This window comes from Actinia tenebrosa, unplaced genomic scaffold (genome assembly GCF_029948245.1).
Source record: "Actinia tenebrosa isolate PJP-AT-01 unplaced genomic scaffold, QUT_ActTen_1.0 PGA_scaffold4__44_contigs__length_22323623, whole genome shotgun sequence".
NCBI lineage: Eukaryota > Metazoa > Cnidaria > Anthozoa > Actiniaria > Actiniidae > Actinia > Actinia tenebrosa.
Window position 1 is genome coordinate 4,392,573 of NW_028292581.1, and position 25,888 is coordinate 4,418,460.

Below are 25,888 nucleotides of genomic sequence, written 5' to 3' on the forward strand. Positions count from 1 at the left end.
TTTTCCAGGGTAATCTCTTTAGTGACCTTCGGGATAGTGTTGCCAATGAAAACCCTGCAGGGCTTAAATAAATCTTATCCAGTGCATAAATGTATTGGATAACAGCATCGATTTATCTACTGGGTAAGGAGTCATCCGTTGGATAGCGCTATTCATCCTTTGTTCAACCGTGCCAAGAAGGCTAGCCCCCTCCTAGTTAAATAATGACCGGTCCCAAAGTGTGTTGTTGCAAGCGGTGACATTTTTGGTCAGGTTTTCACAAATAAAGAGGACGTAAACAAGAAGTACTTGTAATTTTCATTGGGAAAAAAAAATTAAAAAATCAAGAGAAAATATCTCTTGAAAAAAAGATTCTTAGTACAGAATTAATGTCGTTTAGCAAAAAGCCGCTTTTAATAACAACTTTTTATGCTAAGGATCGATTAGAGATTCATACAGATCGTCCTTAAAATACGTTTAACTCAATATGTATTTAGTTTTGTATTTCGATTTTTTCCCATGAAACTTTTCAAAGCCATTCTTTGGGCTGCCTGTGGACAGGGCAGTATTTTAAAAGTCAGTTGGGTTGCCTGTGCATGTTTACCCATCATCCCTTGCCATCCTCATTGATCACGTGGGACAAGCGCGGGATGAGAGATGTGCATGATAGAATCGGAGACGGTTGTGTGGAAGAATGTTGGTAAAAAAAACTGCTTTTTTATCGTAAGTATAGCTCTTAAACATTACTTTATCATCAGATTACCTTAAAAATGATTCCTTTTTGTATTTTTGTGAGCACTTTCAATTAAAATTTTTGTCATGATTCGTTTCTATAAAGTTTAATATGTCCGAGTGGGACATCCATTTATACTTACAAGCTCTGTATATTAAAATATCCGTATTTATTCAGCATCTAAAATATAATTTTTTACTTTGAAAGATAAGTCAACTTTGTGTCACACTAATTCTTCAAGATGTGAGGAAAACTGTTCTTGATTGACGCCCTACTTTTTTATTTGGCTGTTCCATATCAACTGGAATACCTACAGATATTTGTTCACGCCATACTTTACTTTTGCTGGCCTCGAGGTCTTCTGCCTCATTGGGCTATTCCATTTTAACTGAGATACCTATAGATATTTGTTCACGCCATACTTAGCTTTTGCTGGCCTAGAGGTCTTCTGCCTCATTGGGCTATTCCATTTTGACTGAAATACCTACAGATATTTCTTCATGCCATACTTTGCATTTGCTTGCCTTGAGGTCTTCCTCCTCGTTGGCCATTCCATATCAACTGGAATACCTACAGATATTTCTTCACGTCATACTTTTGCTTGTCTCGAGGTTTTCTGCATCATCGGGCCATTCCAACCTTGGTGAGGGTTGCCAGTTGTTCTCTGATGATAAATGTGACCTTTAAAAATACCTTTACATCTGCCTGTTATAAGTCTTTGGGGATGCAATCTTTTTTCAATTCAAACTCCATACTTTTCTTGCATGGTTGTGATCAGCATGACCAAGGGTGAAAGTCCCATCTCGCTGAATTACTGATGCATTGCATGTGTTTAGTTTTGGGCAGTGCACTTCCAGTAGGTCACATACGACCTTATTCAAGAAACAGTATATGAAAAACCATGGCTGTCAAACAGCTTCTCCTTCCTTCTCTTGCTTCCTTCTGCAACCACTTGAAAAGTGATTGGTGAAATATTGATGATATTGTGGCTACTGGTTCTGGTGCAGGGTCAAGTATAGAGGATTCATCAAAAATAATAAAAATAATATTAATGATAATAGTAATAATAATAGTAGTAATAATAATAATGATAATAATAATAATAGCTCTTTATTTATTAAAAAGACAAACGTCCTTAATTACAAATAGACTAACTAAACTAATTATACATGTAAAAAGTATGCTAAAATGTAAGTAATGATACAGCTAAAATAAATTATTAAATACTTATCTAAAAAGGCATTTATTAAGGAAAACTTTCTTAAATAATCAGGATGTATTTTGCCTCGTCTTTGGTTTTCTTGCTTGTCTTGATGTGGAGTGTTTGTCGTGGTTGTAGGAAGAAGCTTTATAATTTCTTCACATTTCGAAAACTTTTGTTTCTATGTATATGTGTGACAATTCATTGTCTCAATCATTACAAGTGTTCAATCAATCATTCAATCACTTTATTTCCTACCAGTTTTACAGGCTAAAATATATAATGATATAAATTATTGAAAACATTTATTGAAAACAGAAAATTTTGTAGATGCTAACTGTAATAGCCAGGGTTTAGACATGACAGCTAGCTTTTTATTTCATTTACAATACATAAGTCAGGAGGGAATCATAAATGGACTGGTGTTAGAGTGGTTAGGTTCACCAAGTAACAGCATATCTGTTAGGCATTGCTTTCATATTCCTCCTACAAAGCGGCATTCGCCCTCTTCTTGGCACCTGTAATTGTGTCCATTTTTTTTATACCTTTTTACTAGCATTGCACTTGCCAGATCCTGATAACCTTCGCTTTTTAAATAGCCTGTCACTGTTTGCGACATACTGCCAAGCACTTGAATAGTTATGATGTGCACTTGTGTAGTGAACTATGATTCAAAATTGATCTTTTAAAATTGTTTGAATTATTTCATGGCTGCACTTTTCTTAGCTTTAATGCTATGTGATAGCATTTTCCTGATTTTTGGATATGGTCCTCTAGGCGGCAACACTAATGAACGACATGAGCACCACCATGCATGAACAATATTGCTAATGTATAAGTAAAATCTTGCCTTGATGGAAATTTGTGCAATTTCACTTGGCTGTGTGTCATTAGATGCACAGACCTCATTTCACTCGATAATAATTCAAAGTGACTTAACATCCTTAGATGTGTGCCTCATAATCTCATCAATGGAGAGGGTTTCCTCAAAAAATAAGTTTTTGCAATACTTTTTCATGACTACTATAAACTACTATTATGCCAGTCATTTCGAGACACAGTCGTTTTGAGACAGGTCATTTCGAGCCATTAAGATAAAAGTTCGAGACAGGCATATACCGTTTGGATACACCTCATATACCGTTCAATATATATCATATATAGAGGATATCACAGGTTCAAAACGAGCTTATTAAGATAAGTATTCATTGCTATGTTGAGATATAAGGATACCAGACCAAATTTACCAAGTTTTCCATAAATTATTGACTTAAAAACACGTCGACTCATCAAACTACCAGATCTTAATCAGAACTCTATGATTTTTTCCAAAATCTTTAATCAGAAACTCACATCTTCTGAACTTTATGAAGAATTCTTAGATAAATATGAAAGGGGATTCAAGTTTAGAGAGAAACACACAAACGACTTGCTCAAAAACTTTAGACGTGGACGAGATGTTGTTTTGACTCGACAACAAGAATGTTCGACTCCTCAAACTACCAGATCTTAATCAGAACTCTATGATTTTTTGTACATTGGTGTATAGTGCATCTAAAATCTTTATTATTATTATTAAGGTAAAAGCATATGAAAACCATGTCAAAGAGCTTATTTTAAGAATAAAATAATTAATATTAAAAATGATACTAAAGAACTGTGGAAAACTATCAATTTAATCATTAAGATTAATTCAAAAGTAACTAGAAGTCCTGAGAAATTAATTGTTGATGGTAACGAATTGACTAACAATTATGACATAGCAAATGTGTAATAACTATTAACTAATATAACTATTTTAGGGATGTTAGCCCAAATCTTGCAAAGCTCATCAATAAGAAAACCTGATTCATTTCTTGAATTTCTTTTACCTTCATCATCCGGTGACAGCTTTTTCATTGATCCTACTAGTCCTCAAGAGGTGAGCAACCTGATCGCCTCATTAAATCCATATAAAGCTTCTGGTCCTTCAGGAATTCCATTAAGTCTACTGAAACTTGCTAATCCTTACATATGTAAACCGTTAAGTAATATATTTAACCAATCTTTCTCATCAGGTATTTTTCCTGATAAATTAAAACTTACAAAAATTATTCCTTTGCATTAAGGTGATTCAGCCTATGAATTATCTAATTACTGACCAATTTCATTACTGTCCCCATTCTCCAAATTATTGGAGAAACTGATGAACATAAGGCTTGTTTCATTTCTGAACAAAAACAAACTTCTTTACAAATATCAATTTGGGTTTAGAAAACAAGTGTCAAATTGAGCTTATGGGCTACCTGAGTCCTAACACTTCTCCAAATATTTTTAGAACGACATATAAAAGTAAAAAGCGGCTACGAGTCAAAGTTTCAAAGAACAAAGCATTTCTTGGGAAGTGGCTACGCATCTACGCGTGGCAACGCGTCAGAATTCAGTAGTGGGTTTTCTGTGCTTAAGTGTCTGTAAAGAAATCAAAGTTTCAAAGAACGAAGCATTTCTTGGGAAGTGGCCACGCGTTTACGCGTGGCTACGCGTCAGAATTCAGAAGTGGGTTGCCTGTGCTTAAGTGTCTAAAGAAATCAGAGTTTCAAAGAACGAAGCATTTCTTGGGAAGCGGCTACGCGTTCAGAAGTGGGTTGCCTGTGCCTTACAGCTAAAAAGAAAGGAGATATGCTATGTGGCAATGACTTTGTTTAAAAGAATTAAAGGTAATTAATTCTAATTAATTTAATTAATTAAGAATAATGATTCTTGATAGCAAATTTATTACTTAATTCTGTGATTAAAAATGTAAATTGAGAAATTGAAATGTTATTGGAAATGTTTGTGTTGGATATAAGTACGATAAGAGACATAAGGAATTGGGATCGTAAACCTAAAGTTTATGAACTATATACAGGTTTATTTATAAATAAGTTAACTCGATTGTAATTCACTGACTTTGTAAATTTTCATCTAAAACTTCATTCCGCAGTCTTGGACGAAAGAATGGAAATTAGATAGATAATTAAATGATCATTTCGTCTTAGTTTTTTAGTGCAAATAATAAAGTCTAATGGATTTAAAGAAAAGAAAGCGTCAGTAAATGACTAGGAAAAGCTTGTTCATTACACGAAAAAAATATGGCGTCGTTTGTCGATCAATGTTTCGCGCATAAGGTATTTTGTATTTTTCTCGAACTTTGGCAAGTTAAAAAATGATAAAGAATGATGAAGCTACCCAAAACACACATTTCATAGATTAGAGTATGGGGAAATAAAGTCATCCGAGTCATAAGTTGGTAGAAACGGACTCGATATGGTAACAAAGTGAAGGCTGTCCTTGGTCATGTTTAGATCTTCACTTTCACTGATCGTATCATGAAATGATCGCTCCAAATATGCTTCAAAACCATATACAAATGTCTTTCAACAGACTATGTTTCTTTTTTAAAAGTCTCATCAAAGTTTTGTTTTGGTAATGATGGTAGCGAAAGGACTCTGGGTGGTAGCGAACCAACGGTAGCGAAAGTGCATGGTAGCGAAACGACCGGTATTCTATGAGACGGGCAGCAAAGGGAACTTGTGTTGCACCAATGATGGAAAAGGGTACATTCGCACCAATTTCTCTTACTTTTTCTGAAGCGTACCTGTAAGACACGCGTTCCTCAGAAAACAACTCACAGAGGAGTTGTGTGTCTCCAGTAGTGTTTTCATCATCTGATTTAAGCAATTTGTTAAGTAAATCAAACAGTTGTGGTGACACAACGAATCCCTTACCATTGTCTGCAACGGTTTTTGCCAGGCCTGATGAAGAAGTACATTTGTCGAGAAGGAAGTTTGTTATATCTTCAGTGTCTATAAGAGTGGACATGGGAAGGTTTGCACCTTCTTTCAAAGCTTATGATTTTCCAGTTGATGATGGTCCAACAAGTATGAAGTAGAGATTAAATGGAATGTTGTGCTGCTTGTGCGATATCAAGCTTCCTGTACTTGCAATGAATGCAGTTGCCATGAGGATGCAAGGAACAAGGTAGCCAACACTCGTGCTTAAGAAAGCAGATTTTTTCTGTAAAAATTCCCATACGTTGTCTTCAAAAAGATCTTTAAAATCAAACGTTATTTCCATAAGACGTTTATGGAGTAGGCTCCATGTTCTCTCATGTTATCTTGTTATCTTAGACATCTTGGAACAAGACTTATTAATGGCACAATTTGAGAAAGAGATAAAAATGCATGAAGGTTGTGATGGCAATAGATATTTGTGTGGTCGCCTTGGAAACCGAAGTACTGTGTTGCAAGTTAATTGGATAACAATCAGTGGCTTTAAAAGATGTGAAGTGTGAGAATGGAGAACAAAGAGCTGATGAGTATTATTATTGTTTAGCAGATAAAATGGTATGCCGCGTTTGAAAAGCCGCGGAGTGAGAAAATTGCGTATAATAGAGGTTATTGTTATTGACGACATGATCTAAGGCCAGGGCAGCACATTCTAAGGTAACATTTCATCACCTATTTCTAACCGACTTTATGAACGAGTATTAGCTGAAAAAAGGAAAGTGTGACGCAGATGAAGATGAAACTGAAAAAATTTACGCAAACAGAGCATTGTGATATTGATTAGCAGCAATTGTGTGACGGCGTTGGAAAAAAAAACGACAAATGAAATGAGCATTGCACAAGCTGATCATGAGTAGCTAAATTACAGTTTCCAGAGAGTTACCAGACTCCGCCAAATCCGTAGGGTGGAAAAATGTATAGTGTAGTACATAAGCGAAAAATTGGAATTCAGGTAGGATGTCCCGTGCCATCTTTAAAGAACATTTCAGCACAATGCGGAGAAGCAAAAGGAAGTTACTCGCGAAAGGAGAAATCGAAGCTGACTTATGATAAGCTAAAAGACGACTACCTTTGGGACAAGAAGATATAACTAGCTAAAAACTAGTGTGAGCTGTGTCTGTGTTTCTAATGAAACAGTTATGATGAAAAGGTAAATTATACACCGTGAAAAGATGAAGGACTAGCGTCCGAAACGTCAATAAGTTTTTTCATCTTTTCACGGTGTATAACTTACCTTTTCATCATTACCTTTGAGACAAGGAATTTACCTTGAACTGGTTGAAGGAAGAAGGGGTGATTTGCTCCAGGCAGTTATGCGGTCATTGTGGAAAAGAGATGAAATGGGTACCATGTAGTGATAGAAGTGATGGATTTCGTTGGGAATGCAGGAAAAGTGTTAATGGTAAGAAGCACCGAGTAGTAGTAACTAGGACTTGGGCCTAACACAGCGGTTGACTGGGATATGTTTTGTCGTGAGATGTGTGAAGTAACGATTGCAGAGAGAAGCGAGGTACTTGGTGGACCAGGGAAGATAGTTCAGATAGACGAAAGTAAAATTGGAAAGAGAAAGTATCACAGATATGGTGGAAGGACAGTGGGTGTTCGGTGGAATTGAGGAAGAGTCGAGGAACTGTTTCATAGTTTCAGTAGAAAACAGGACCGAAGAGACATTGTTAGCCTTGATAAAGAAGTGGATTAAGCATGGTACTCTGATAGTGTCCGATTGTTGGAAAGGTTACATCAACTTGGAAAAACACGGCTACGAGGACAGAACTGTGAGTTACTCAAAGGAATTTGTGAATGAGTTGGGATTCCATACGAACAAAGTTGAGGGACATTGGCGGCAAATGAAGGCTAGTTTGCCGACCCATGGTAGAAGGAAGGAACATTATGATTCTTATCTTGCGGAGTTTCTATGGAGATATAGGAACAGAGGGGAGGAATTGTTTTGGGTGTTTTTGAATGACATGAAGGAAAGTTACTCAAAAACCTTAAATGTTGTGTAGTACAAGCTCGTTTTCCGATGTCCAGTTTGAGAGTGGTACGGATTGGGTTTTAAATATGCGTGATCGTTTCAGTTATTCATAGATTTCTAATTGAATTGATATATGTTTGTTTCTAAATGGATACTAAATAGTGTTCACTTATCTTTCCATCCAACGGTCTTTCTGGTTCGAATCAGCCGTACGATATGAATATATTTACACGTCCACCAACGGTCGCTCTGAGTATTTACTGCTGCACTATCCGTGCCAAGCAGCGCCGGCTCCGCTTCGTTAGCGATTACTCTCCTTTAATAAGTTAATCAAATTTACCTTCAGTACAGTAAAATAGACCTCTATTTTACTGTACTGAAGGTAAATTTGATTATTTTATTAAAGGAGAGTAATCGCTAACGAAGCGGAGCCGGCGCTGCTTGGCACGGATAGTGCAGCGGTAAATACTCAGAGCGTACGTAAAACTGATTCAAACCAAAAAGATCGTTGGTTGGAAAGGACGTTTATTCATAAAGATAAGTGAACACTATTTAGTATCCATTTAGAAACAAACATGTATCAATTCAATTCAATCACACATATTTAAAACCCAATCCGTCTGTCCTGGCGCCCTTGATTTCATATTCTAGTCTTATAATATTTTTAATTCAGATTTTCTTAATTAGTGGTACCGCTTTTCAAATAATTGCTACATGGAAATAAAGTTATTCTAAGTAGAAGTTAATATTTGTTTGTTCTTTGTCTTTTATTAAAACTTGTAAGGTTTGGTGTTAAAGTGTAATGGGAATTATAAGTAGAAAATATATAATTATCCTTGTGTTTCGTTACGGCACATAACTTTTTCTGTAGCGGATCGGGGATTCCACTGGACAGGCATATACTATGACGGCGAATAGTTTCGTTATTATGGTTAATGGGAATTATAAGCTATATGTAGGAAAAATATCATTGATCCTAATGTTATGTAAACTGCGCATTCACATATCATTTTTCTATAGCGGTTGAAGATCCACTGGACTGGCGTACTATAAGTTTATGGAATGGTCTTCCTGTGGTGGTAGACGCGTAGCCAACAGAACGCGTAGACTAAGACGCATAAGTTTTATTCAATATGGCTGCCTTGTCACGTGAATGAAAACACTTTATACTAAGGTGGCTACAGGTCTACACGTAGCCAGCTATGCCTGAGTTGTTTTAGGCGCGGGGTATTCGATAGTTGTTCCTTCCAAGCTGTGTCATTACAGTATAAGAGGTGTTCCAAATGAATGGTTTCAATCTTATTTGTCAAACCGTCCACAGTTTGTGGAAATCAATGGAATTCAGTCAAATATAACTTCTTCAAAATGTGGTATTCCTCAAGGATCTACGCTAGGTCCTCTGTTATTTCTTATTTATGTGAATGATATGGCCAAGTGTGTTAGTCTAAGTTTTCGTCTTTTTGCAGATGACACCAACATCTTTTTGGAAGGAAGCAATTTAGTAGATATCGAAAATAATGTTAACTTTGAACTTAGTAAATTTCTAGATTGGTTGCAAGCAAATAAATTATCTCTTAATTTAAAAAAAATCTAAATACATGATTATATGCTCATCTAGGAAAAAGGTACATAGAACATCCATAATGTTGGATAATTATTCACTTGAACAAACTAACACGATTAAATACCTTGGCATTCTGATTGATAAAAATCTGAATTGGAATGATATAAGCGTGATTAGTAAAAAGATAGCACATAATGTAGGTATTTTATCCAAACTTAGAAAACTCATTAATAATTCATGAAGAAAACACAATAGAAATCCTGACCATGAAGGTGATTTTATATCTGATAAAGATTCGTCTTCATTTGCATAAACTTTAACTTGGATTTTCTCTATCAAACTTGGTTCATTTCGTAAAAAAATCGGTACACAATGAGAACAAACATCATAAGTTTTCTAAGCCGTTCAATAATCTCGCAGATCGTGGTTTATCGGGTCTAAAACCACTCGGCTGCGCCTCGTGTTTTATACCCGATAAAACACTCCTGCTCGTTTATTAAACATTACTTAGACATTACATAGATATAGAATCACTTCGTAAAGTCTACTACTCACTAATCTACCCTCATCTACAATATGGTGCTATCATTTGGGCTAACACATGTAAAACAAGACTGAATTAATTGAATGTATTAAACAACAAAGCAATAAGACTTGTAACATTTTACCAATCACGTGCACCACCTACACATAAATCTCTAAGGATCCTTCAATTAAAAGATATTGTATTTAGTCAAATCGCCTTATTTATGTATGATTTTGTTAACAATAATCTACCTGTTGCATTTTCCAACTACTTTACTTTTTAATCTGATGCTCACTCACACAACACTCGTTATTCTATGCATAATTTTCAGTTACCATCAATAAAAACTAACTTTGGTAAGTTTTCATTAAAGTTTTCAGGACCAAAACTTTGGAGTTCAATAAATGCGAATACAAAACGGCTCTCACGATCACTGTTTCCTAAAACTTTGAAAAATAACTGTTGGGATTCATGACTAATTCTGTATATCTCTTTCAATTTACTAAAGCAGTTCACGTATCTGTATATCATATTTAATATTGTCATTTATTATGTCATTAAGTGAATGATGGGGAGCTGGCTTCGAAAACTTACTTCAGCTCCCCAGCACCTCATAATTATTTTTCTCACTATCTATATTTTACTTGTTAGTTTATCATCTATTTTGTTATTGTAAAGTATAAAGTAGGTATCATGAATGCAAAAAAATAAAAATAAGATAAAATAAAGAAATAATTATTGACTTTTGAAGCATTTGGTCGGCTCCTTAAGGAGCCATCTTTTTTTTTTTTTTTTTTTTGAGTCTAGCTTCTTGGGCCTGCGCATAAATGTGAACAGGCCCTCAGCAGTTGCCTGGCATCATTGTCGTTCTCATACCTTTCCCAGTTGCTGAAAAGTTTTTCTTGGAGCTGCCAGTACTTGCGTCTTTGGTAGCATTTGATTTTATTCTCAAAAACTAGTCTGATCTGTAGAGAAAACGAGGCACGCTTCCCTATGAAGCAGATTAATCAGGAGATAAAACGGTAGGATGTTCTTGTCGTTCGCTCTTTGGTTTAGGGCGTTGTGCCATCCTTTTAGGTTGTTGGTTTGGATGGCTGACCAAGTCGATGGGGGCCAGATGTTATTAACAACCCATGTTGACTCGAGTGAGTAATCAGTGAGCTTGGATAGGGAAGGTGTTGCTGCCTGATGCTGGAGTCTTTCAAACTGTTGGGGGATTGCGGTTCTGGGCAGGTTTGGTAGGGCCAGAAGCTTTCCAACAAACTAATAAAGTACTGTTATCTGTCTGGTAAGGGATTTGGAGACCATACTCTTGGACCTATATACAAATGAATAAATAAATTAGAATACATATTCTTGGGGGGATAGACATTAATCATGACTTATAATACCTTTCTCCATACTGCCTGTGTCCAGTGAAAGGAGCTTCCCATAAGCGTAACTTGGGGGGGGGAGAAGATAGCAAAGGACTTCCCAAACTGCTTTTTCGAAGTCCAACATAACACTCGACACACAGGGTTCTTGGGGCAAAATGTCAAAGATTTTCTGGATGACCTTCTTGTAATCTTTTTTCTTCCTTCCTGGCATTACCACCAAGACGAGGGGCACTTGTTTTATGTAGTCTCCCTCGCCGAAGAAGAAGTAAATGGGGCGTGGACGAGTTTGAAAGTACAATCAATGTACAATGTTTTAGCTTTGGAGAGGTAGTGCAGCTGCTTATTAGTGGTGAACATGAAATGTCTCCTTCCACAGACCTTGATATCGGCTTGAGGGAAGTCATCAGGGAGATGATTTTCCTATAAGTCGAAATCTAAGTCCATGGGGTCTTTCAGTCTGAGAGTCTGGCGGAGTCTGTTAACAGCCCTAGCCATCAAATCTGGATTCGGCAGTGTTGAAACGGGTTCATCACTGATTTCCTCTAGGTAGACCTAAAATGAAATAAAAATAAAGCATGTTAGTCTGTATTACATTATTTCTATCTATTTAAATACACATAGTTACCTGGTCTACAATGGCAGAAGCTGGTTTAAACACATTGCTTAGTGCGGTGTCTTTCACCTTCTTTGTTATTTTCGCTAGCATTGAAGAAACAGGGTTAGCTGGATGGTTGTGACTTTGCAGTCCCAAACGAAAGGAACCTGACGCGGTTTGGACGACCTTGGCCCCACAGGAATTTATCTTTGTGCAGATCGTACACTGCCAGTGGATGGTGGCCTTCATCCGTCTATGTACACTGTAACGATATCCCAAAGAATCTACCAACAGCTCTCTTCTTCGTTTGGTTGAGTACTCGATTATCTCGAATGTTAACTCCGTGGTGTCTACAACTACATTATGTCTATGATAAATAGTATCAGTGTATGATTTTCGTCGTTTCTTGTAAGTATTGTAGTGAATCAATTGGGCAATACTGAGGACTGGCTGATTTTCTTCACTTGGATTCTTAACGCTTTCAATGTTGGTTCCATTTATTATCATACTTAGTAATGCCAAAAGTGACTTTGGGACTGAGTCTTCCTGGACGCCAACAGGAAATGAGCCATCAAACTGAGTTGTAATTCCTAACATTTCTTGAAGAATAATCTTTGCACATTTTGTAAAACATAGGCCTACGTCATTGCAATCTTCAAGAAGTGAGCTTTTGATGAAGCTACCAAGATCATCGCTGAATGTCAGCATAATATCTCTACCATCCTTGTATTCACTAAGGCCAATGACATTAGCAAGAAGCCTTTCTTTGAGTCAAGTTGTATGAATACGGTCAGCAACTTTGACACCCAATTCTTCCAGTTTATTTGCATACAATTTTGCAAGGTTTGACAGCTTGAATACAAGTAAAACAGTCTCGTCCGCACACCTTGTTTCCTCTATATAACTTATTAGCTCAGCTAATGCAATTCCATGTGCCACTTCATCACTGCTTCCTATGTTGTCACTATCACTATCTCTATTACTAGCGTTGTATAGCTTGACAAGACACCTAGCATGATACTTGGCATCCTGGGCTACCATGTCACCTGCACTTAGTTTGGCTATAAGTCTTTGGTCGTTCAATTTCATAGCACATTTCCACACTCGTTCTGTGATTACTTTCATAGAGCACTCGTGCAACGGGGCATTCTTTGATTCAGATTCATCACAAAAGAAACACTTTAAAATTGCTGTTGTTTCGCTAGTGCCATGTTTGTATCTTGTATACTTCGTACCTCGACCTTGTGATGAATTGCTTTTCTCATTTTTTCCTAGCTGAGCTAGTCTGCTTGCTGAGCATCTTAAACGGCAAGATGCATGCCATTTCGCTTGGTTATTGGCTAGTGTATTTTCTATACCAGTTCCATCATCAAGGCCACTTATATCAACTGAAAGTGGCCAGTTCACATATTCTAAAAATCCTTGTAAATTGTTTTCTATCGTGAAATAACCAGCTCCAGAATCTGATCGTTTTGATTCCCCTGGACACTGCAGGCGTTCATTTGTGTGACAACATAAGCTCCAGTCTAGTGGATTATCTAAAGTAGGTTGGGTATGTTCCTCCACATGAAACAGTTTACATTTCTTACTTGCAGACATGAAGGCAATTTTATAATGATAATATGATCATCATTTCAATGCTGAAAAAATAAAATTGAAAACGAAACTGTAATGAATATATTTTAACCGTTATCAGAACATAATTTACACATGCAGTCTTTAAAAAGTAATTTATGACTTTTTCTTTAATGGGCTTCCTGTGTAATTCAAGATGGCGGAATGACAGCTGGTGAAAGCCTTCAAAAAAACCACCATAACTATCTTTCTGATTCTTTATTTTCCATCTTTTTTAATCAATGTTGTGTACAAAAATATGCTAAACGTTTTTATGTGTTGTTAATAAAATTGAAACCTATTTCTATGCAAATAATTTGGAAAAAATGTCGATCCAATCTTACCTTTCAATTAGCAATCAAGCAGTCTTCTTCAAAACTCCAATCAACCAAACTTTTTTAAGTCAAGGATGACTTAAAACATAGTAAAATTCAGTAGCACTATATCCAAGCTATCGTAGTTATTCAAGTAGTCCAACACGTGAAAAAAGATTAAAACTTACAGATCTTATAGAGAACCTCAATCACTTCGAGAACCAATGCTGAAAAGGCCTGCAAAACATTTGGTCAGCAGCATAGAAATATAGTCTTTTATATTTTACTTTTTTATATTTTTTAAAGCTCTTAAGTAAAAGTAAATTTGAATAATATTTACGTATTCAAGTATAACTTAGCTTTAATTTACTTGAGTCATTCTACAAATCATGGAACCTCCATGTACAAATTTGATTTTAATAACAAATTTGAATTGACTACTGGTCAGCGGTTATTTTCATCAAAGAAATAATTATTATGGGATGCTGAAAAAAATTATGGTTTAAACCACATCAAAAGCAAGTTTTTTACTGTTGTTACTTTTCAAAATCCATCAACAATGTGATTCTTAAGATTATTTCTGTAGAATTATATGTTGCCACGCCCTTACAATAAAAAGGGGCGTGGTCGCCGTCTGATGGCAAAATCGCTTTGGCACTATAGCTGAATACAATACAATACAATTTTATTTGCTCATACAAGAAAATTTACATGAAATGTGAAAAACAACTATAGAAAACAACTAAGAAAATAAAGAATAGATAATTGTCAAAAGAACATAATTCAGAGCCTGGGGTCTAAATTAACCATAAGGTTTTCGAGTTAGACCCCAGCAATTTAAAATTTAACATTGGAGTAAACTGAAGAAGAACCAAGTACATAAAAAAAAATTACAATTTAACTGAACAATAAAACTATTAATCCACAATTAGAGTAATGACATGTATGGTATATATTAACATATATGAAGAAAGAAATAGAATATTTAGAAAAAGGAAAATCTAAGGAAGAACTAAATTTTTATCTGTAATTGGTCGGCAAGTAAATAACTTTTTAATTTTTTCGCAAACGAAAATACATTAACATTTTTTAAGTGGCTAGGAATTTGTTCCCAGAGTTCCATCGCCATATTAGCCGTCATTTGCTTGCCTATATTGGTACGCACTTGTGATTTATGCAAGTTTTGCTTTGCTGCGTACCTGGTATTGTAAGGATGGATATCTTTTGCATATTTGAAAAAAGAGGAAAGTGTCTCTGGGAGCTTACCTTTGTGCCATAAATGAGTAAATTTTAAAGCATGAAGACGATAAATATTATTTACTGTGAGAAGCTCCAAGAGATTTAGCAAGGGAAGAGCGCTTTCGGTGTTTTCGCCAAAAGATACAGCAAAGAACATTATTCTTACAACTATATTCTGTTTGACTTGCACTTTCTTAATGTGCGTCGTTTTATAAGCGCTTCCCCAGGCCAATATTGCATATGATATGTAGGGATAAACAAGGTTGTAATAAATTTGTTTCAGTTGATGAATGGAGAGATAATGCCGTAATTTTGATATCACTCCAATATTTCGTGAAATTTTTGAGCAGACATAAGAAATATGGTATCTCCATGATATGCAGTCATCAATTATGACTCCTAAATATTTTATGTGGTCTTTTCTTTTTAAAGAATTGCTTGAACCATCTCTGTTTTGAAATTTCAGATCAATTACTGCGTCTTTCTTTTTACTTGATTTCACGATCATGAAATTTGTTTTTGTATAATTAATTGATAGTTTATTTGCGTCACACCATGTCTTAACTTTTTGGAGCTCAGAGTTCATTAGTTTTTCAAGTTCCCTTAAGTCATAGTGCGAGGCAAAGACATTCGTGTCATCAGCAAATATTCTAAATTTCAGAGTATCAGAGCAGTTTGGCAAATCATTAATATATAATAAAAACAAGAGAGGTCCAAGAGAGCTACCCTGAGGAATTCCACAATTCATCGTTTGTTTTGAGGATACATTGTTACCAAAAGCAACATATTGTTGCCTATTTGTTAAATAACTGGTAAACCAATTTAGCGCAATACCTCTGACTCCATATAGTTCTAACTTTTCTACTAGAATTTTGTGATTAACAGTATCAAAGGCCTTTGAAAAATCTAAAAATGCACCACAAGTATACATTTTATTGTCTATTGCTTTCCTTAGGTTGTCCGCTATTTCAGTAATGGCTAGTGAAGTTGAGTGGCCTTTTCGAAATCCAAACTGAAACTCGAATAAAAAATTGTGTTTTTCGATGTAATTGATCAACTGTTTGTAGACGAGCTTTTCGAAAATTTGAGTAAAAGCTGATAAAGTTGAAATTGGGCGATAATTAGCTGGATCCATGGCATCTCCTCCTTTGGCGACAGGTGTTACCTTAGAAATTTTAAGAACATCGGGAACAATACCTTGAAGCAGGGATTGATTAAATATTATTGTTAATGCTTCACTAAGGTGGTTGCTCGATATTCTTATGCACTTTTGCGGAACACCAATGCATGATTTGTTCAATTTCAGGTTTAGAATTTCATCGTGTACCTCATTTGAAAGTATCCCACGAAACATGAAGCTACTTGGATTCGATGTTTTTATGTATTGGCTTGGATTGACATCAACCTCCGGTATTTTCCCAGCAAGATCTTGGCCAACATTTATAAAATATGAATTTAACTGATGACAAATGCTAGCTTTATCAGTATGACATTTATTGTTATGAATGATCTTTTCGATACTTGTTACTGACGATGCTTTTTTCCTTTCGATAATCATACCAATGAGCTTCCATGTAGTTTTTAAGTTTTCTTTGTTTAAATCAAACTGTGCTCTAAAGTAATTTGTTTTAGCAGCTTCTTTGATTTTATTTAATCTATTGTTATACGTTTTATAATACTTAATTTTTTCCGGGTCATTACTTAAGAAGTGTGTTTTAAAGAGCTTTTTTTTTTTCTTAATTGAGTTAAGTACAGCAGCGGTAATCCATGGTCTTTTCAATTGTCTTCTTTTTTGCTTAGTTACCTTCCGTATTGGAGCGTGACAATCAGATATCTTCTGAAGCGTTTCAACAAGTCTATTCATACTTTCGTTAACATCATTTGTAATAAGGCTTTTAAAGTCAACATTTTTTATATCTTTCAAGAAAGCATCATTATCAAAGTTCGAATAATCTCTATAATACTTATTTTCGCCTGTCACAGGGAGCCTGTTTGATACTGTACAAAATACCGGAAGGTGATCGGTAATATCAGCTAAACAAATTCCTGCTTTCAATATTTTATGAGGTACATTCGTATAAATGTGATCTATTAAAGTTGAGGTATGATCCGTAATTCTTGTTGCTTTAGTAATAAGAGGAAAAAATCCAAGGTTCAACAACATATCAAGAAACTCGGATGTTTGATTATCAACATTATATTTCAAGAAGTTGATATTTATATCTCCTAAAATAAATACCTCATACCCCTTATTGTTAAATTTTTCCAATTGCTCCTTCATAGTTTCACTAAAAAGCTCACGGTCACCAGAGGGATGCCTATAGATACAACCAATCATAATGTTTTTTTCTTTCTTACGCATAATTTCAATCCAGCATGACTCGACGTCAATTGTTGATAATTCAAGGTCTTTTCTTCGGACAAATTCCAATTGATTAGACAAATAAAGGCCAACACCTCCAGCCGAAGTTTTGGAATTTGTATTCAAGAATTCGTATCCTGGTATGCTAATATTTAGCCGACTATTTTCGTTAAGTTTCGTTTCAGAAATAGCTATAACATCTGGAACCTCTTTTGTTATAGAAAGAATATCATGCAGCATAGATATATTTTTAGATAGACTGCGTATATTGCAATGTATCATGGAGAATCCATTCTTCCTGCTGGTCTCAGTGAAAAAATTTCCCATTTGTTTAATGGTATAATATTTAGATTCGATATTACTCCCATAATCCTGAAATCCTGGATCTTTATAAAATTTACAAGCATGTTTCAATCTATCACTGTGCCAAATTTGGTACTTTTACCATAAAACGCACAGTTCCACTATATTTTTGCACCAATCTGCCTAACTATAAGGAGTTCGTGGTTGACGGTGTCGAACGCGTTTTTAAGGTCCAGGAAGACTGCACCAGTAACTTTGCCACTGTCCATATTGTTTAGGATGTAGTCTGTAAAGTTAATCAGAGCTGTAGTTGTTGATTTGCCCAGTCGAAATCGAAACTGACACGTGGATAGCAAGTTATTATGCTAAGGTCATTACTCAGTTGTAGGTGTACAGCTCTTTCAATGATCTTACTTACAGTGGGCAGAATGGGAATTGGTCGATTTAACCAATTGACATCAGATTTTTATGTGTCTGTCCTCTTATTGACGATAAATTGCGTCATCACATTGTCAAAGTAGTGTACGCCGAGTGGATCCGCATACTACTTTGGCAATGTGATGCAATACAATACAATACAATACAATACAATAAACTTTATTTAAAGAGGGTTACACATAACAGTACATTAAACTGATAACCTAGTGGCCCTCACAATCTAAAATCTAAATCTAATTACAATATTCTAATGTATATACTATAATTAAAATATAATAAATTGAAAGAAAGAAAGAATGAGCCTATAAAGATATAAAAAATCTAAAATTATTAAGAGCGTATGTCTGTAACGGTCGAGAAACCCAAGACAGTTGCAAAAAATCAAAGTTGATTTTATTTCACCAAAAGAACCTTTATAGATAGGTATTTCAGAAAACACGATCAAAAAGTCCAAGCGCAATTTTATTTTTGTGAAATTTACGAAAGTTTGAAAAATCGATTAAAATATTGTTTTTTCCTAATTAATATGCATAAATCGAAAGCCAACTTCAATAAGCACTAGACGGCGTAAAAAGTAACCAATTCAAACCATATTTCTCATGAAGCTAACTTAACATTGTATCTTTAATATGTACTATTTGTTTTTTATCAACTATTTTATTTTTACTTATATTTAGCTTCTTAAAACCCTCTTTCTTTAGTGATCAATTGACGGTCAAATTTTAGACGAAATTTAGACACCAATATCTCTGCTGGTACCTAACAAATCGAAAAGTAATCAACATCACATTAAAGAACATCCCTTCAAGTGTCTTTAGGCCAAATCGGAGCTTCTACAAATAAAATGTCAACCCGTGAGCGAATTTTATTTGGAGGCGGTGAAACACGAAATGCGACTAACTAATTTCCAACGCTGGCATTCATTATTGAGATATGCAAAATATGAGAGAAAAAGAAAGCTGTTCTGTTACATCTTAAGTGTTATTGTAGAGTAAAATTGTGCTTTTTAAACTTATTAATCGTAAATTAATACAAAATTGATAATAAAAAACTGCTACGAGTAAAAACGTATGTCACACAACAGGTCAAGGGGAGGGTACAATCGCTGGACCCCTCATATGGACCCCCTTATGGACCCTTGTATTTCGATTAGCACCACAATATAATCGTTTCTATATGATTATGTAGCATATGTTATCATATTATCTGGGTATGTTCCTTTTTTGAGCAAAAATTACAAACAGGATACAGCTTTATTGTTTCGTTCATTAACAACGAAAAAATCCAAAAAAAATCCAATTAGACTTATTGGTAGACTAGAATTACAGAGTTTTGTCAGCACATCCCTAAACGTCAAAGCCACAATAATATTTTCTGTAACAAAAACATTTAATGCTATTGACTAAAAAAAAAGAAATTAAATAAAAACCAGAACCAAAAGATTATCGATTACAATAAACACGCTAGGTAAAATGTCAATGAACATAAACCGGAAATGACTGTAAAAAAAGAAGTCACGTATAGTTCCCGACCAAGGTGATATAGAGTGATGATTTAAAAAAATAATTTCTAGTCAGACCTTTTAAATCTAGCAATTTGAAGAGAATGACCTGGAAAGTAGAAAGAGCATTAATAATGAGGGGCCCACGTGGTTTTCGAATTATAAAACATCGTAGAAGTAGGTAAAATGTAGCACAAGTATTATTGTGGCTTTGACGTTTAGGATGTGCTGACAAAACTCTAATTCTAGTCTACCAATAAGTCTAATTGGATTTTTTTTTTTGGATTTTTTCGTTGTCAATGAACGAAACAATAAAGCTGTATCCTGTTTGTAATTTTTGCTCAAAACAGGAACATACCCAGATAATATGATATTATATGCTACATAATCATATAGAAACGATTATATTGTGGTGCTAATCGAAATACAAGGGTCCATAAGGGGGTCCATAAGGGGGTCCATAAGGGGGTCCATATGGGGGTCCATATGAGGGGTCCATATGAGGGGTCCAGCGATTGTACCTTCCCCAGGTCAAGATCGTTTACATATCAACGGAAGTAACGTATTCTCTAGGATTCAATACGTAAACTTTCAACATTAAATGCTTTAAATCTAGTAATATTTGTGTTGGGATAAACATATCAAATCACGAAACAAATACAGGTTGTGTTTACCTTTTTCTGGTAAAGTTGGTGTATTGCATATCAGTTGCCGATTCATTATCAAACTGACTCGCTTACTGACCATATATATAGTCATCTCGCTCTATTACTATGCTCAGACTAAGATACAACTAAAGAAATATATTACCTTGACCTACTTACCGTTAGCTAGGTCTTTATACAATCCGTATCTTCTTAACTCTCTTTCATTTTTGTGGTAAATTTTATGCATCACGTTAAAAGAAGAAGAAATATTTTTGAACAGAACGAACCACACAAATCAGACCATGGAATAAATTACCGCAAAGTTAATCATTACCTTAGGGAAATTTCGAGAGCAGGGGATGCTCGCAGTTCTCTTTACAGGGACGGTGGAGAAGTTTTTTGATTGGGGGGGGGGGGGGGGGCTCAATAGTGACATTGTATGGCATTGTATGTCTCCCCGATTAGTAGGGCACTTGTGTCCGGCTAGAAGATATAGAGACAGTAATAAAGTTATTGTTATTATTATTATTATTATGAGGTGGGGGGGCTGAGTTTAGTGAAAATGTATTAAAATTTCACAAAAAGTGGGGGGCTAAAGCCTGTTTTAGGGTTCAAGATCTGCAATTTGGTTGCTCTTAGGTTGTCACAAATCTAAAAGGATTACCAGAGAGTAAGACAGTACTTCTTAGAGCGTTTTTTGAATGATGGCAGTCAGAATGGCAGTTGTAATTCAGAATATTTATTTTCGGTTCATTGTCTGACTTCTGTCACTTAGCATTCAAAGATAATAGTTACCTTTTAGGGATAATAATAACCAGTTGCCAGGCCCAACTGGACAGAACGCAGATATTTTTAGAGGTCATTTTCAAGATTTCCGACGAGCATCCCCGCCCTTATATATATATGTATATATAGGAATGTCCCCCTCTCTGCTCATACATAGCCTAAGACAAGAGGGTAATAAACTCATGTATTCAACAGTTATGCATTATATAGTATTGCTTGTCTGTACAGCTGAATCTGTAATAATACCCCTTACTGCTGACAGCTGCAGCTATTGAATGCATCATGCAGTAGTTTTAAATATGGAGCTTTTGCTTTCTTTGGCTTCTTTGGAACTTGTAGTCCAAGACTCTCGCTTATGACTTGTAACATTCCAAGTTTCAGATTTTTCAGGGTGTTATTTTCTACCATCGCACAAATGTTATATTGGCCGTAGACAATTGGGTGCTGAAGGCCGATGGATTCGATTGCACTATTTTTTGCCCTCATGAAGTTAATTTCTTCTTCAATGGCAGCAAGGTCGAATTCAGTGGATACTTGGTTCCTACGCTTTGCTGCAAGTCGGGAAAAATATGAGGCAATCTGTTGAGAGCTTAAGAATTCTGACGCTTGAAAAAGCCTTTGGTCATCTGAACCACGAACACGTCTCATGTCTTGGGCTACAACATTAGCATCGGCCTTTCTACCAGTTGATTGACCTATCTCAAACTTGGCCAAGAGGTAATCTTTTTGTTTCTTGCTGAAACGGTATGCCTTCTTGGATGCTCGAAGAGCCCAACCTTCAGCAAGAGGACTAGCACTTCTCTCTTCATGTCCTGCTTTGCGTGCTTGTAAAGTTGGTATTACACCAACGCCCTCCTCCAACGCATTCTTGTAGCCCATTTTTGCCAGATCTAAAAGTGTGTGTTTCTCCAAAGTCCTCGTACATTTGTCAGATATCAGGTGGTTTTCCAAATTACCAAGTCTCTGGAAGACACGCACACAACCATCATGGGGACAAGTATAGACGGCTTGGCTGATATCCCGGTTATTCCCGTCAGTACTTTTCTCTGCAACCTGGTCTTTTTCATGATGTGCCTTGCGTCGTTCTTGAGAAAGGGGTTTGAAGCTGCCCGATGAAAAGTTTGACTCCAACCACTTGTAAGAAGACTCTAAAACAAAATAAATGAATGAATGAATGAATGAATGAATGAATGAATGAATGAATGCATGCATGCATGCATGCATGAATGGATGGATGGATGAATGAGTGAGTGAGTGAATGAATGAATGAATGAACGAGAGAGCGAGCGAGCGAGCGAACGAACAAACGAAGGTTTACACATGGATTAATGAAAGAATGGATGAATCCATGAATCCATGAATCAATCAATCAATCAATCAATCAATCAATCAAGGAAGGAAGGAATATATTTATTACATGATATACCTGCTGATGGTTTGACAGTTTTGATAACTTTCCCTTCGCCCACTCCATAGGCACGCCAGACTTTAATTTTACCTGCGGGCACGAATTCAAAGTTGTTCATCTTACTGATGCCTGGTATTTTCTCGGTACACTCATCTGTGTTTCCAATGGACTCCATTGAAACTACGCGCACGCCATTTATACCTCCATGTGAGAGAAGGGCTTTTTCGAGTTGTTTCGCAGTAAGTACATCGTTGCCTTCGTTTATGTAAGCACGGATGTGGCTTTTGCACGTTGCTGCTAGGTGATCTGCCGCTCCCTTGCCACCTTGGGGATCACTAAAATCAAGGCGGGCTATTTTTACTCCAGGTGATTTCGCTATAGTGTGGCAGGACAGGATTGTTGTCGCGGAGTGATAACAACCTGCGTTGTCTTGTCAAAAGTGGGTTGTTGGGATTTCGGGATGTTCGCGCTTCAGGGCTCGAAGTACATCCTCCATTATGGTCACCACTGCTGGGCTGTCTTGGCTACATGATTGAATGATGTGCACGAAACCCTGCCACTGTTTTCCACTTTGACGTCTGTACACAACAGATATGTGCCAGGAAATACCACGTTTGCCAAACCAGTCTTGCTGGGATTCTCTATACTTCTGGGGCAAAAACTTCATGGCCCAATCACTTACAATTAATACCGTCTTGTCATCAAGAAGCTCAAGAATATCGAGTCGTGCTTGATCCTGCCTTGAAGACCTGAGAATGTGGCATTTCTATGACTGAATGGCAAGTATGGCTGATCGTACAGTGTAGTGCACTTCATCTCGCTCATCAACAGAGGGAAACTCAAAGTCTTTGAAGCATCCTTCGATGTCTTTTAAAGTTTCTTCAAGAGCTAAGCACTGCTCGCAGACAGCATCATGTTTGTGATTACATTCCTTCTTGAAGTCAGCATCGCTACTGTCACTAAGGGAAAAGACTAAACAGTGATCTGCTACTTTATCAGCATTGTCAAGATGAACCGGTGGGGAAAAAAGAATTAACAAATTATGATGAATCCTGTTAAGATTGTAAATAATAATGTTTGTTTACCTTATAATCTCCTTTCAAGTAAAGTCTTGATGTCTTTAGATTCTCTGTTGTTTTCTCTTCCCATTCTCTGTCAGTAGCACCATATTCAACAAGCTTGGGAACTAGCGATAATAGCTCATCAAACGCTCGCGATCCATCCGCAGCAAAGTAGAACTGGCACACCACGACCAAACTGTAAACGATGTAAATTTGCTGCAGTGTACCTGTACTTGGTAAGACCAGGAATAAAGGATGATATCACAGTATAGCTTGCTAAATCAGTCATTATAGACAGGACTTGTTTTCGGGTATCCCAGCTCGACGCATTCTTGTACGATTCAGCTAAAGCATCTAAATAACGTTGGTCAGCCATTGTAACTTCATTTACACCAAGAAGTCTACTGATTATGGAAGATGACGATACAGCCTTCCAAATCGGTCCAGCATTTTCAGGAGAGATGGTTTGGACAACAGCGGCTACGATTTCAGCGCCCCTCTTTGTATATCGCTGCCTCGTTTTCTCACTTATTTCATCCCAGTCTATCCATCTCCTTTGAATAGGTGGAATATTTGAAACAACTAAAAAGTCGTTCAACTTTTCAAGTGGTTTATTGTGATGACGTCGTATCACTTGTTCACTACTGTTCGTAGATCCAGTACTTGCGGTGTCAGGGCTAAGGAATGTGTCATCAGAAATTTTAGCGGATGGAGAAGCTTCATCGCTAGATGCGTCGCTCGTAGTCTCCGGAGTAGGCGAATTTTCTTCCTGAATCTTTAATTGGTTGAAAGTTTGAATGACTTCATCGAATGAGTCGATATCGCTTTCTTCTTCATGCATAGGTTTACTTCCCTAAATGAAAAAACATCAACATTGATTTATAAAATACTGCTCATAAGCTTTCGCGCCTTGGATAGCTCTCAGGTGAACTATAATTATGTATATCATATACAACATTACTTACTTCAACAATACTCAGCACAGTTTCAACAACTTCAGATTCGTTCTCTCGAATACTTTTTAGATAGGCTGCACATGTTACACATATTGCTATATAAAGAACAAAAACGATACATCAAATAATTGAAATACATGTACAAGCGCCAACGCAAGTATGTCTTACCAAAGAAATATCTTAACGTTAATAATAGTAATAATGATCACAAATATATGTTTTTTTTTAAATTCTTTAATTGAGTTTACTTCATTCCGCTTTATACGATTTTTAGGGGCTTGAAGAAGTAATAACAACAACAACAACAACAACAACAACAAAAAAAAAAACAACGCTGCAGTGAAGGCTAGTTTAACTCTCGTATTTCTTTATATATTTCTTTTTTAATCATATATAACAGACAGTAAGCCATATAACTTTAGGTTCTATAATAATGATAATAATAATTAACTTTGTTTATAGAGAATAACACTGTAATTCAACTGATAAACGTGTGGTCCTCTTTTAACGTCTCTAGTTAATTAGGGACGGGACCGCCATTAACGTGATCATCAGAGCCACGTGAAGGTCCAACCATTTGCAGATGTAATTACAAAGGCAGCACCCTCTCCTCAGTTATTTAAAGACCCTGGGTGTTGGTCCGTCCCCCAACACCTCCCCCCCCCCCCCCCCCCACCGGGAGAACGCACATCCGGCCTGAATGTAATTCAAGGATTGAACGTACAACATGTACGCAAAAATACTTACGTGACCCGACTGCTATAAGGATTCCTGTCTTTTTTAGAATCAGTGAAGACTGCTCGCACATTAATCTTTTGATGGCTTTGGCATTTGATTTCTTGTGTGCAGCTAGGGGTTCAGGCACCGAACATCGCACTCTGTGGCATCGCCATCGAATCCCGTATTCATGTCGGTGTTTAGGGCATATAGTCATAGTATAATGTGATTCTTCAAACGTAAATACACCCAGATGAAATTGAAAATGCTCTTTAAAAAACTCATATGATAAAGACATTATTAGAAGCACGACAGTTACCTGCACGAGCCAGAATCAAAGCCATTTCACTCTCAAGAGATCGGTCCTCTGAAATACCGTATACCTGTAAATGTCTGGAAATGTCTCTTTGACATTCAGTTAGGAGAATGCATTTTAACTGGTCGGGGCAGTCCGAACAGAGTCCACAAGTACTATCTCCAACCAGCTCCGAAAAGCTACAAAATGCCATCGTCCGACCACTACGTGTACAGCTAGGCTGACGATGAAAATAACTTGTTATGCAATCTTGTAAGTTTCGAAATTTCTAAGATAATGATTAACTTTGCGGTAATTTATTCCATGGTCTGATTTGTGTGGTTCGTTCTGTTCAAAAATATTTCTTCTTCTTTTAACGTGATGCATAAAATTTACCACAAAAATGAAAGAGAGTTAAGAAGATATGGATTGTATAAAGACCTAGCTAACGGTAAGTAGGTCAAGGTAATATATTTCTTTAGTTGTATCTTA

At 36.2% G+C, this 25,888-nt stretch overlaps 1 protein-coding gene, 1 long non-coding RNA gene and 2 pseudogenes across 2 annotated transcripts in view; 2 read left to right on the top strand and 2 right to left on the bottom strand.

The window, feature by feature from the left end:
• Positions 1-589: 589 nt before the first annotated feature.
• LOC148906897 (uncharacterized) overlaps positions 590-25,888 on the top strand; it is a 42,296-nt gene continuing 16,997 nt past the window's right edge. Inside the window, exon 1 of the long non-coding RNA XR_016121172.1 lies at positions 590-702. This is a non-coding gene — a long non-coding RNA (uncharacterized LOC148906897). The remainder of the gene's footprint in view (positions 703-25,888) is intronic.
• LOC148906898 (uncharacterized) lies at positions 5,286-6,008 on the bottom strand (annotated as a pseudogene).
• Positions 6,991-7,725, top strand: LOC148906899 (uncharacterized; annotated as a pseudogene).
• Positions 23,134-25,610, bottom strand: LOC148906900 (uncharacterized). The gene is made up of 5 exons (XM_089036392.1): positions 25,421-25,610; positions 25,132-25,332; positions 24,394-24,479; positions 23,626-24,281; positions 23,134-23,419 (listed from the first exon to the last, which is right to left on the bottom strand). Exons 1-5 carry the CDS (start codon positions 25,608-25,610, stop codon positions 23,134-23,136), a joined length of 1,419 nt encoding a protein of 472 aa, XP_088892518.1.

Excerpts from the sequence above, each read along its gene's own strand:
- LOC148906900 (XM_089036392.1), bottom strand. The coding sequence starts at position 25,610 with ATGGCATTTTGTAGCTTTTCGGAGCTGGTTGGAGATAGTACTTGTGGA. Across the intron at positions 25,333-25,420 it reads TTTGATTCTGGCTCGTGCAG|AATCACATTATACTATGACT; the intron begins GTAACTGTCGTG and ends TTACGTTTGAAG. Across the intron at positions 23,420-23,625 it reads GCAAATTTACATCGTTTACA|GATTCATCATAATTTGTTAA; the intron begins GTTTGGTCGTGG and ends CAATCTTAACAG.